The sequence below is a fragment of the Corylus avellana genome, chromosome ca4, assembly GCF_901000735.1.
Source record: "Corylus avellana chromosome ca4, CavTom2PMs-1.0".
NCBI classification, from domain to species: Eukaryota; Viridiplantae; Streptophyta; class Magnoliopsida; order Fagales; family Betulaceae; genus Corylus; species Corylus avellana.
In genome coordinates, this window is record NC_081544.1 from 5049234 (window position 1) to 5061548 (window position 12315).

The 12315-nt window shown below is 36.8% G+C and overlaps 1 protein-coding gene across 1 annotated transcript; it reads right to left on the bottom strand.

Moving 5' to 3' along the window:
• Window positions 1–9807: 9807 nt before the first annotated feature.
• LOC132177902 (B3 domain-containing protein At2g31420-like) lies at window positions 9808–10599 on the bottom strand. The gene has a single exon (XM_059590379.1). It carries the CDS (start codon window positions 10597–10599, stop codon window positions 9808–9810), a length of 792 nt encoding a protein of 263 aa, XP_059446362.1.
• Window positions 10600–12315: the final 1716 nt, after the last annotated feature.

The window sequence follows — 12315 nt, forward strand, 5'->3', positions numbered from 1 at the left end:
CTGTAATATATTCTTCTGATCCTCGTTTGACTTCGTTTGCTTCCTCTAATCTGCAACTTTCCTGCAAATGGATGAAAAGAAGGTAAAACAATCTCACAATCCCTAAAGTTTCCTTTAGTTATTCTCTGACACATAAAAATTAATAGATTTCTATCATCTTTTATGACAGAAACTGGTCATGAATGTGCAACTGGCGGCGGATGAAGCAAAAACTAAAAAAACGAAGAAAAAGGTCATTAAGGCAATCCTTGATGTTCTTCCACTAATTAAAGGTAATGCAATGTAGTTACCTGATTGTAATTTTAGTATAACCCCTTTGGTAGTCTCTGGAAAATATGTCTCACTAATCAAAGCCGATTAGTCAAATTAATTTATTTGATTTCTTTCCATGAATTTTCATTGATTTATAGAAACAAGTGCGAGATAAGCATGACAAGCTGCTTTTTACGTGTAATTTTTTAGATGTGGAAAAAATCAACATGGACATCATGACCGACAAGAAATTGATGAAATTGATCTTGATCGGGAAGTCCGATTATCCTCGTGTAATCGAGAAACTGAGAAAGCTGTGCAAGGCAGAAATAGAATATTTGGAACCGTATCAGGAGGCAGGCATAGAATGAGAGCAAGGAATTGAAGATAATCCATGTTTGACGTGGATTTTGAAAATTATTGTGTAACTATGTTTATGTTTATGTTTATTCATATTGATATTTGTGTAATCGGTGTTGCTCTTTATGTGGCTTATTTTCTTTTTACTAAGTAACTTTACTTAGTTGATACTTTGTTTATTATTCTTGAATGGATTTTAATTTGGGTTTGAGTAGGTATGATTTTTTTTTTTTATTAGTTTTGTTGATTTGATGCATTGAGATTATTGGATTGGTGCTGGTGTTTGCCGCTTTAATTTAATGAAGGCATTGGATGGGATTTCTTTACCTTTTGTGAGCTGGGCTATCTTCCACTTCAGCCTTTTCGAGTTGAGCTCTATCCTAAAACAACCAGGTGGCTTGGGTCAGCTCGGATTCGAGCAAATTTTAACCGACTCCTATAAAAAGGGAGGAGGAGGAGGAGGGGGAGGGGGTTGTTTGGAGTTAAAAAGTAAAAATAAATGTTTTGTTTGTTTTCATTCTCTTACACATTTGTTGTCCATCTTCATACAAGATATATGCAAATTCAATGTTAAATATCTGAAACTATATGCATGAGAATGACATCAAACACGTCTCCAAATCAAATAGAGTTTTATTATGTATTTGTTGGTGTATTATGTGTTTGTATGAGAAGCATTATATGAAGAAATTTGTGAGCCTAACTCATCTCATAAAATCGGTTCAATAAGAAAAGGGTTCATTCCTCATAAACATGCTCAAGATCTTGTCCACAGGCAATATGAGATTATTCATCAACACTCTTCCTCACATGTAGACCAGTAATTTTCTAGGTCCTTGTCACTGGGTAAATAGTGTGCCCCCCATTCGTCCTATAGTAGACTCTGATAGCATATTAAATTATCAATTATCCCAAAAGCTTAAGTTGATAGGAAGAGATAAATTTAATCAGTTAAAGTATTGATTAAATGATTAAATTTATCTCTTCCTATCAACTTAAGTTTTTGGAAAAATATTTGATTTAACATGATATCAAAGTCAAAGGTCCTTAGTTCGAACATTGACTTTATCATTCACCTCATTTAAATTAAATATTTCATGTGTTAAGCCTCACTTATTAAAATAGAGTTTGAACCCTTACGTAAAGGTGAGTATTAAAGTGTTGATTACATAATTAAATTTATTTCTTCGTATTAGCTTAAATTTTAAAATAATAGGTAATTTAACATTATACCCGTTGAAGGTGGTGGTTGCAGAAAGAAAAAAAAAAAAAAAAAACGATTGATGATGGTGGGCGGTTTCTTTATATCATAAAGTCGTGTGAAAGAGAGGCCACAAAACAAGAACAAAGAAGATTTTCCAAAGCTCTCAAATCAAAAGGCTTAATAAGACCGCGTGTCACACTTTCCATACAATGAAAACGATTAAAGAACAAATGATGAGTACTTAGTACTTTTATTTGACTTAGAAGTCTTCCCCAAAGAGAGAAGTCTTTTGCCCTAACAACCAAAATCATCAGAATCTCCCTAGAAATAACTTTCCAATCTTCTTCATCACAAACTTTTTTCATTTTTTTTTTAAAAATAAAATTAATTAAATATAATTTTTTTAATGTTTTTAATTTTTAAAAAAAATTAATTAATTAATTATATGAACACATGTCAATTTATTATTGGCGCTGACGTGGCATTCCGTCAAATTTTGGACGAAATTTAGATGGAGGTATCATCTCTGTCTTTAGGCAAACCAGAGGTACCTCCTGTGATAAAAAGTAAACCGTATGACGCAAAAAATAATGAAGTTAAACTATAGGGGGAACAAAGTATTTAACTCTAAAATTTATTCCAACATTGTCTACTATTAAAATGAGGGATTATAAAGACACAACTTTTTGACACAACTTTGGTCCAACTTTTCTCTTATATGGTCATTTTTTTAAAGGTAAATGTATAATGATGTAGGATGATATTTACCAATATTTTCGGTAAGAACGAAAATAAGGAAAATATCAAAAATAATATTGGAGCAGCGTTGCTTTATCAGAATTTTATCCGTTCTCAGACAATGGAAGTACAAAATAAAAGATTGTCACAATTCTCGCTGATTCTCAATTTTATATTAGGATTTTATTTTATTTTGTTAGGACTTTATTTTCTTTGCTTAATAGGGTTAGATTTGCTTTAATTATTTTCCTTTCCTTATTAGGATTAGTTTTATTATTGCTACTAGGATTAGGTTTATTATTACTACTAGAATTAGGTTTACTTTCTCTATAAATATTTCTTTTCTATAAATAGACTAACTTATTTTGTAAAACTGAATCATTATCAAATCAGAGAATTTTGTCTCAAATACTTTGCAGAGTTTTATTTTTCTTTTAGCCTAGAAAACAAAGACACTTCTCCTTACAGAATCAAAGACGCTGCTATTTTGTTAGTTACATTAGTCTTCCACTACGTTAGTTGGTATCAGAGCAGGCTTTATCTTGATCATGACCAATCAGCGCAACGGTGACGACCTTCTCCAATAATGCCGCTTGTAAGGGAGGGGCTCTTTCGAGAGCCAAATTCATAGAGTATCCGAGCCAGCGTTATCTGGATTCGATGGCCAACTTATACTACAACAATAACTTCTATAACGACATCGTTCGTGAGAGAGATGTTGTTTCGAGTTCCGAATACTAACGATACATCAAGCGATCAAAGGCTCCTTTGAGAGCCGAATTTCAAGAGTTTCGGTAGACGGTGCCACAGGAGATACGCAAGTTGTAGGAGACATTGGAATGCATGCAAATGAGTCCCCTTTGGCACCATAGGGATGCCCAGGATGACTATGGGATCCGAAGGAAACCCATCCAGTATCTTATGTTGACAGATTCCTTGACAATGACGTAAGCCATATTCGCCTATGAAGAGAATATTAATTATGGTGAAATACATGTTGTAATACCCCAAAAATATTTCATATTTTGAAGGAAATAATTTAAGAATAATTGGACATTTGTCATAATGGGTTTTATTTGGTGATTTTATTTTATAAGATCCAGATTTGCTAATGAGGAAATAATTATAGGCTTTGATTTTCTATAGTATTAGAGGATTTAATTTGTGATTTGGATATTTATCTTGATAATTGTATTAAACCACAAAAGGAAAAAGGCAAGAGGTTGTTATTGTGGATAATGGGTCTTTTGTGGTTTAAGCAACCAAGAGAGGTAATTTGGTACACTTAGAAGTAGGTAGAGGGACCTTTGGGGAATTATATGCTACCGTCCATAACACTAGCAGCCTGACCGAGTCCAACCTCAGGTAGCCCACGCTACTAATGATGTACGTCATGTAGTGACCCATGAATCAAACATGGATGCGCCGATCACGAAACAACCATTGGATCCAAGACCCATATAATACACCCACACTTTCTGACTAAAAAGTTAACATGTATAGTAAGCCCATGGCTGTTATCCCGCACATACTGGTATACCATGTCATACGATACAATTAGTCTTATCCGCCTTTTACATGCATGCTCTTACAAATATCACCATATTCCTTATCTTGTTTAAGCAGCACATTTTCACAAAATAGAGTTCTTAGTATATCAAAATGTGTTTCATTAAAGTTGTAAAATGCATGCTTGGTACACAAAATAATCGTACAATGCTGAAAAAATAAAGGCAAGTATCCATGTGAGTTTATACTCACTCGGATCGTATTATTCCTCCAAAAATCCCTTCAGTGGTTCCACACTCTCCAAGTTTGTGAAAAGACCTAGCATTAGTTCTATGCTCGAGCTATAATGAACCCTAGCCCTAAAACTTCAAGAATAGAGGTTCTGCCTAGCCAGCAAATGTTTAGGCTCGAGGCCGAGCGTTCGGCTAGAATGTCCTCTTTGTAGGCAAAAACTCATCTCGACCAAACATGATTCTAATCAATTCTAAACAAATTCTAAGGCTACAAAACGGATTCATAACATATTCATAGCCCAACATAATATCTCCATGCAGAATAAACATGTAATAAATATTGAAACGCTAAATCATGCTAAAATCGAGATTAAAGCCTAAAATGACAACATAAGCTTGAAAACTACAACCAAGCTTATGAAATACTATCTAAATAGAATAACAACTAAGTAAAACACGAATTAAAACAAGAGGGTTACCTCTCTAGAACAATACCTCCAAGAAAAGCTATCTTTCCTCTCTCAAGACTCACCAAACACTTTAATAGAGTTTCTTTAGGGCTCAGAAGGCATAATGGAGCTTAGAAGGACATGGGAGGGGTATTTATAGGTTTAGAAAAGCTAAGGGCATTGCTGTGTGACCTGTGTCTATCCTGCAGTGCAGCGAACATTCAGTAGTCCATGGCCGAACATTTGGTGTACTGTTTGTACTGTTTTTCAGGGTTGCAGGTGTACACTTGGTTGACCACTTTCTCTGTTAAGACCAAACGGCCCTTCCGGTCCGCAGGGTTGTTCGGGATGATTTTTTGCGTCTGACAAATCCTTTTGCTTGTGTTAATTCTCGAAGCTCCCTCGCAACAAGAGCTCCATTGTTTCTGATATATGCCCCAGTTGAGATTCCAACGTCCCCAGGCCTATGTTGGTTGGCAGGTGTGGCCTAAAGGTAGGCGATATCACTGGTGGTTCTTCTGTCTCATGGTTATTCGTGTTGTGTTGGTTAAGATTCTTAGGTTAGCGTGGAGGGATGATGTGATCGTTTGTCATGTTGTGAGGATTTCCGAGATGCCCTTTGTGGCTACCATTCATGACTTTGTCTTGTTTGAACTTTGGATCGTTGGTATAATCCTCGTTCCCATATACGGTGCCAGTGGCGGATTCACATTAGGACCTGTGGGGGTTTGAATTATTGGTAACAATCTTCTTTGCTCTAGTTAGTAAATAAGGCAAAAATGATATATTATTTTGGTTGCATCACTCATCAAGCACTATTTGCTACTTAAAGAATATTATAAGATTCATAAAAATTAGCTTGTAGAAAATTTCGAAAGATATATGTTTTAAAAAAAAAAAAAAAATTGGGTAGTGTTCATAATCAAAGCAAAAAAGTAAACTACATAATTTATTCCATGATTGCTATATATATGTGTGTGTGTTTGTTTCTACTATATGATTGTTTATTTGTTGTTTATCAATGGTTATCTCTTATGTAATTGTAATTTAAATTTAAAAATTTAAGTTCATGAATCACAACATCAAAACTAAAAATTATCTATTCAAAAGAAAAGAAGTTGACATTTCAAAAAGTAATACACCGTTGGATTTTAATGACGAAACTTCAAATCTTAAAGGGTTGCTAAAGAATATCATTCTAAAACTCTAGTTGTGGAAACCTAACGGTTGTAGTTAAAAAACATTCATTTTTTATTTTGAATTATGTTTATTATATTTTTAATTTAGCCCCTACAATAGTAAATGTTTGGCTCTGCCACTGGATAGTGCCTACTGTTGAGACTAAGGGTGGGCAAATACCCGCCCAACCCGCCGAAATTGACCCGCCTGACCCGACCCGCACTCCCCAGGTACGGATTTGTTTTCCAAACCCGAGTCAGGTCGAGTCTCAGGTTATACAAAAAAATTTCCCCGGGCACCCGCCCCGCACCTATCCTAACCTACGAAAACCCTAATATCCTGAACACTAAAACACCTTCCCAATTCTCATTCTCTCTAGCCGCCTCTTCACTCTTCAGTCTTCTACTCTTCTTTCTCTCTATGATTTTCTTCCCCAGTCCCAAACTCTCATGCCTCCATCTCCTTCATTTCTCTCAGAAGTCATGCCTCCCTCTCCCTCAGCCTCTCTGTGCGCCACTCCCGCTCAGCCGTGCTTATCGTCCATCGGAGCTCTGATCAGTATTTTTCTTTCTCTCTCTTGCCCTCTCTCTCTTCCATTCTCTCTTTTGTTCTCTCTTTTGATCCGATTGGTTTGGGTTTGTGGTAGTGAATCACTACCACAAACCAAACGATTGGTTTGTGGGTTTGAGGGAGATGGAGGCGTGAGAGTTGGGTTTGAGGGAGATGGATGGGACATACCTTAGCGGGCTGCAGTGAATAACAACGTTAACAACAATTTCAAAGGAGCTTTTTGAACCCATTTTGACCTAGTAAACTTTGGAATTTGCCAAAGCTCGTGAAACATGACTTTGCAGATCATTGAATTAGCTTTCCATCGCCACAAAGTTCACTCCAATCGGATGTCCGAAACTCGAGTTATGATCTTCTAATAAAATAGGTGGAGTATCCATTTCGCTCTACATTAGTTTTTCAAACCCCTGGGGTCGGGTCAGGTTGCCAAAAAGGCCAAAAAACCAACCCAACCCGACCAGACCCATGCCCGCCCCTACTTGAGATAGTTGTCACTCTAGGCAGGTAGTGATCCGAGTCCAAAGCCCTGCTAGAGTCAGTGATAGAAGGCCTCGAAGTGGGGTATGTGGCGGCCGTTCTACCTCTAATGCTTAAGTTAGAAATTATATATGGAAAGATTAGAGAGAATAATTAAATAGAAATAATATCAAGATGAGTAAAAAGAGATTTCAATGTGTGTTTGGTGTTGCAGTGGACTACTCTTTTTATAGATGTAGCTGAGTGTGTGAGTCATTGTGCGAGTTATTGTGCGACTCTTACTTGACTTCCTTGATTTTTGGGACATAACCACCTTTTGAAATGTGATATGAAGACTCTTTGACCGTATCTAGTTGTTGGACTTAGATTGTTCCTTCAACCATGTTTGGATGATTATAGTAGGATTTCATGAAGCCCACTCCACGGTGCATTACCGGGAATTCCGGTATCACGATCTCCACAGCAATCTTGAAGCTCATCATCTAGAATGGCCACGATTATCCAAGGATTGCCTGTTCAAGGTCACTCGCCGAAATTATTGAGTAGCAGTGAGACCACAACCGGTGTTAACCAGTATATAAGGGAGAATCAATCCAGGTAAAAGGGTCGAGTCTTTGTATATTGAGTTATTATTTTCTAAAAAGTCCACTAATTAAGCATCGGAAAGCTCTTTTGTCTGATTCTTATTTATTTTGCAGGATATTATCTTTCCGGAAACTATTATAACATGATCAGTGGGCGTAAATGAGCACCAACCCGGTCGAGGCAGGCCATTATCGAAAGGCAAGGACGATGGACTGAAATCCCAAGGTCCAAGGCTTAGAAACTTGCATATGTCTAACGGTAAATGCAACCGACTCCGAAGACATGTAGTAAGAGGTGCCCCGAAATTTGAACCTCCAAAATCCCATTTCTTCTTTATAGTCCCGGCCTTCCTTCACAAGCCCAAAGTCGGCAATCTTGAGCCGATCATCGTTTGGTGTGGTGGTGCCGATGCTGTAAGCCGGATCCTCTGTTCTTACATACTATCTTGGTCTTTCTGAACGGGTTGAAGCTGGAAAGGTAAGTGTGCTATATATGGCTATGGACGTAGTGAATAGGACCTAATGCTTTCCGATTGAGAAACGGTAAAATTCATTATTTTTTAATTATCTTCATAGTAAATTGATAAATTTATCATTGAATTTGTGTGTAGTTTACTTTACTCCACAAATTTAATAGTTAATATATTGAATTTGTAAAAAAAATGGTTGAAAAATGGTTGCATAACATGAAGAAATTCAAAATTAAATAAAAAATTATAAATAAATAGCGAAAATAAGTAAACGAAATAATAAAAGAGACAATAATTTTACGTGGTTCGGTTTATGGCCTACGTCCACATATATATATAAAGCCCTAAGACTATATTTGCTCTTATTCCCTTTGATAATTTTACAATACAAAATACAAATGATCGTCATTTATAAGAATGTGGAGATAATACAAAATAGTATGATTGATAAAATCACATCAGTATACTTAATTCTAATTTTATTTTATAAATTACATTCGATGGTAATGTATTCCCCATAATATCACGTAACATGCCTATAAACAAATTAGCCTGCCACCTTTTCTTTTAAATTTATTTTTATGCAATACATGGAAAATTAATTACACAGGAGAACTACAAGAGTAATAGCCAAAAGAGTTGTGTGGTGCTGCCCATTTAACCAACAGATAGGCTCTTCGATTAGCTTGTCTATGACTTCTGTAAAAATTAATGGAAAATATAAGGCTCTAAATGATAATGACTTTGGTCTGAGTGGTATTCCTATCCGGTCTAAGATTTAAATTTTTTTGGGTATAAGCAATGTTTTGGGACCAACCTGTCCTTGAGAGCGGAGTATTACTCAATTTATGTGGGCGGGCCAAGATTGCACAAGTGAATTATTGAAGAAATGACACAAAGGAAAAACAGAGGAGAAAGAATTGTACAAGGCAACTGTGCATCCACCAACTTTGGGATTGATCTTGAGAGCCAAATTTGCCAGGAATTGAGAACTCAATTTGCTGAGGTTCGGACATAAGCAACACTGGCTTACAACCCCAATGCTTGTTTCTGCAATTAGCCTTTATGTTTTCTATCCATTATACAAATAAGCAGCTGAAGATTGCTTGATGCTGCTTTGTGTATTTTCTTGAGTTTAGATTCCAAAAGGGAGAGATTGGTGAGGACATGGGTAGATTCGAATTGGGGGCTAACTATTGTGCTTTTGTTGAGAAAAATGCCTAGTTCACACGTCTGTCATAGCTGCTTTATGAATTTTGGAACATAGGCATGTAACGGATAAATTAGGGTAGTTCGATGAACGTTAACCTCCCAAAATCACTACTAAAGTTGATAATTATCTTCTCTGATTCTTTTATTCATCAGCTTTTGAAAGATCTGCCTTTTCTTGTATTTTTTTTTCCTTCTCACCATCTACAACTACTGCCACTTGATCGACATTACTGAGTCAGAAACAAACAATACAAAAGATTTTGTTCAGTTATTATCTCAAACAATATATTAATGCAGAATGCAATGGATAGGATCGCTTAGCAGTAAAAATCACAGGATTATCATTGACTAGATCTCAGTCACATATGCTAAACAAAACAAAACAATCAATTAGTTCTACCATGCAAAAATATTTCTGCCCACTTTCATTCCTCAAAAGACCAAGTCAGTTCCAATTTTCACAGTGAAATTATACAGAAACCGTGTTAAGTTGCCGTGATTATACTTCTACAACTGACGAGGAACAACAACACAGAAACTAGAAGGGCGAAAAGAAAAGAAAAATCCAAATTATCTAAGCTTAATAAGGGCCAAGTGGGGCCTTTGGTTGACTCTGAAGGACCAAAGCTGTACATCATTGCCTGACTTGAGCCCGTTTCTCTTTGCAATATTTATCCAAGGGCTGCTCAACATGTAGCAGCAGCTGCTACCCAATTTCCACTTCTTCAAGAAGATGCTCGATTCCTTAAGGCTTGGCTCTATCAATGGCACTTCCATGCCTTTGAAATGTTTCCCATCTGCTTCTTTCTCCTCAAGACTCACTTGTTCCTCACTGCTTAGAAAATCATATCTCATTTGGCCCCTTGGAATCGAAAGCCGGTCCTGAGATCCTTTCATATCAGTGTCGGTCAATACTTTTTGAATCACAAGATTGATGTCCGAACCCTGCAGCCCCATGATTCTGTTCTTGAACTCGGTTGGCATGCAGGGTGGTTGGTCCGGGACCGCTTGTTTGATCTCCGTCGGGTTCTTCCTCTGCCTCTTGGGTTTCCTGGACTTTCCTTCTTCTTCTTCTTCCTTTTCTTGATTCTTGTTGATTTTTCCAGAGTTGTTGGGTTTTGACTCCAATGGCTTCTTGGGTGGTATAATTTTCAAGGCAACCCTCTTCTTCTTCTTCTCCAGGGACGGTTCTCTCTTTTTCATGTGGAATTGAACGAATTCCATCAAGATCCTCTCAGTCAGCAGCCGTTCTACCTCGTTTGGATCCTCACCCACAGCTCTGATCACCTCCTCTTTGATTTTATTGAAGTCCCCACATATGTCTGGAGAGTCTCCCCTCAGATCCTCAAGAGTGATGGTCATGTCTTCTTCCTCTTCTTCTTGAAACAAGAAAAAGGAAAGATTTTGAATCCCAAATGCGTTTCAGAGAAGACCACAAAGAAAAAGAATGATTGGGAGTGAGTATGATCATTACCTGATCTGTGAGAAGAAACAAGACCCACAACACAACACAGAGCAAGAAACAGAGCACAATGTCTTCAGAAAAGAACAGAAGAAAGGAGAAGAGAAGAAGACAAACAAGAGATGAAAGTGAGGTTTCCTAAACAAGAGATGAAAGTGAGTTTGGGTTTCTTCCTGGGATTACTTATTTACAGGACGAATGAGGTTTCCTAAACAATACCGGTGCAACTCGGAGAGGCACCACCGCCTTTGCCTCCAATGGTCAAATAAGAGCATACACCACCGACTTTCACAAACCCAATTTGAAAAATATATTTACTTACTATTTTACCCCCATTATCCATGGTACAACTCGGAGCGGCGGGGAGGGGGGGGTTCTCACCGCCTTTGGAGCCAACGGTCGAATAAGGTTATACACGTCCAACTTCCAAATGGTCGCAAACCCAATTTACTGTTTTACCCCCATGCAATGCATGGTACAACTCGTAGAGGCAAGGCCTCAAGTCTCACCGGCGTCACCGCCTTTGGAGCAAAGCTAAGCTTGAGGTAGTGGAGGAAATGAAGTTGTCGCTTTCGCTTTGGTAGGAAAACTAACGAAAAATAGAGGAAAAAACAAAACAACCAAGGAACAGAGTAAAAAATGGTAAAAGAAAGGAGGGGGATGGGAAAAGGTAGGAGACAAAAAGTTAATGGTGTGAAAGTGTATTTTTTTTAAATTATGGTTTGTAAAAAAAAAAATCAGATTTTCAATTCGTAAGCATTGGGGTGCATTTTTAAAAACGCTTAATTTTAAAAACTAAATTGCGATTTTACCAAATGCATAACTGCGTTTTTAAAAATCGTGTTTTCAAATCGCACATTTTGTAATCGCAATTCCAAACAGACCCTTAATTTTTTATATTTATAGTTTTGTTGGCTTATTGACATGTTTTTGGGTCAATATCATCAATGTTCAGGTCGGTTATGATAAACTAGGGCTTGGAATAGTTTCGCAGCTAATAGCCCTTCCATGGAATGAAGCTTCTCTTTTGTGTGTGGTGTGGCTTTTGTAATTAGAGGTATCAATTCTTATATATAAAAGTAGAGAATAATTTCTATAAGGTACTCGCACAAATCAAGCATTTTGTACCCTCTATAAAAGTTACTCTCATGAAGGTATGGAATGAAGAAAAAACGCTGTGAGCTGAAGATTAGCTAAAATGTTGGAACTTACTGCCACTCGCCCAAAGACAATATGTTCCCAAGCTATGTAGTTGGCAAGCACCCAACATCCTCATTGGTGATATTATAAGTTTGTTTGAACTTACAATTTTAAAACGTACAATTTGAAAATATAATTTTTAAAAATACAGTTGAACATTCAGTTAACCTTTAAAATAGCAATTTACTCTTTAAAATAGTACAACGTACCCCCTTACTCACAATTTGGAAAGGCAAATTTTTCTACATTTTCAAATCGTAATATTTTTTTTTTAAAGTCGTAATGGCAAACACACTCGAAGTATCCATCCAATATTGGTTTAGACATATTCGCATGCTTTAAGGTTTATATGTCATAATTAGCTCTTCCACACCAACAGGCTAGCACAAAAGATGACTCACGAAACATAAATAACC

What these genes read in the sequence shown, in the direction of transcription:
- LOC132177902 (XM_059590379.1), bottom strand. Translation starts at nt 10,599, where the DNA reads ATGACCATCACTCTTGAGGATCTGAGGGGAGACTCTCCAGACATATGT.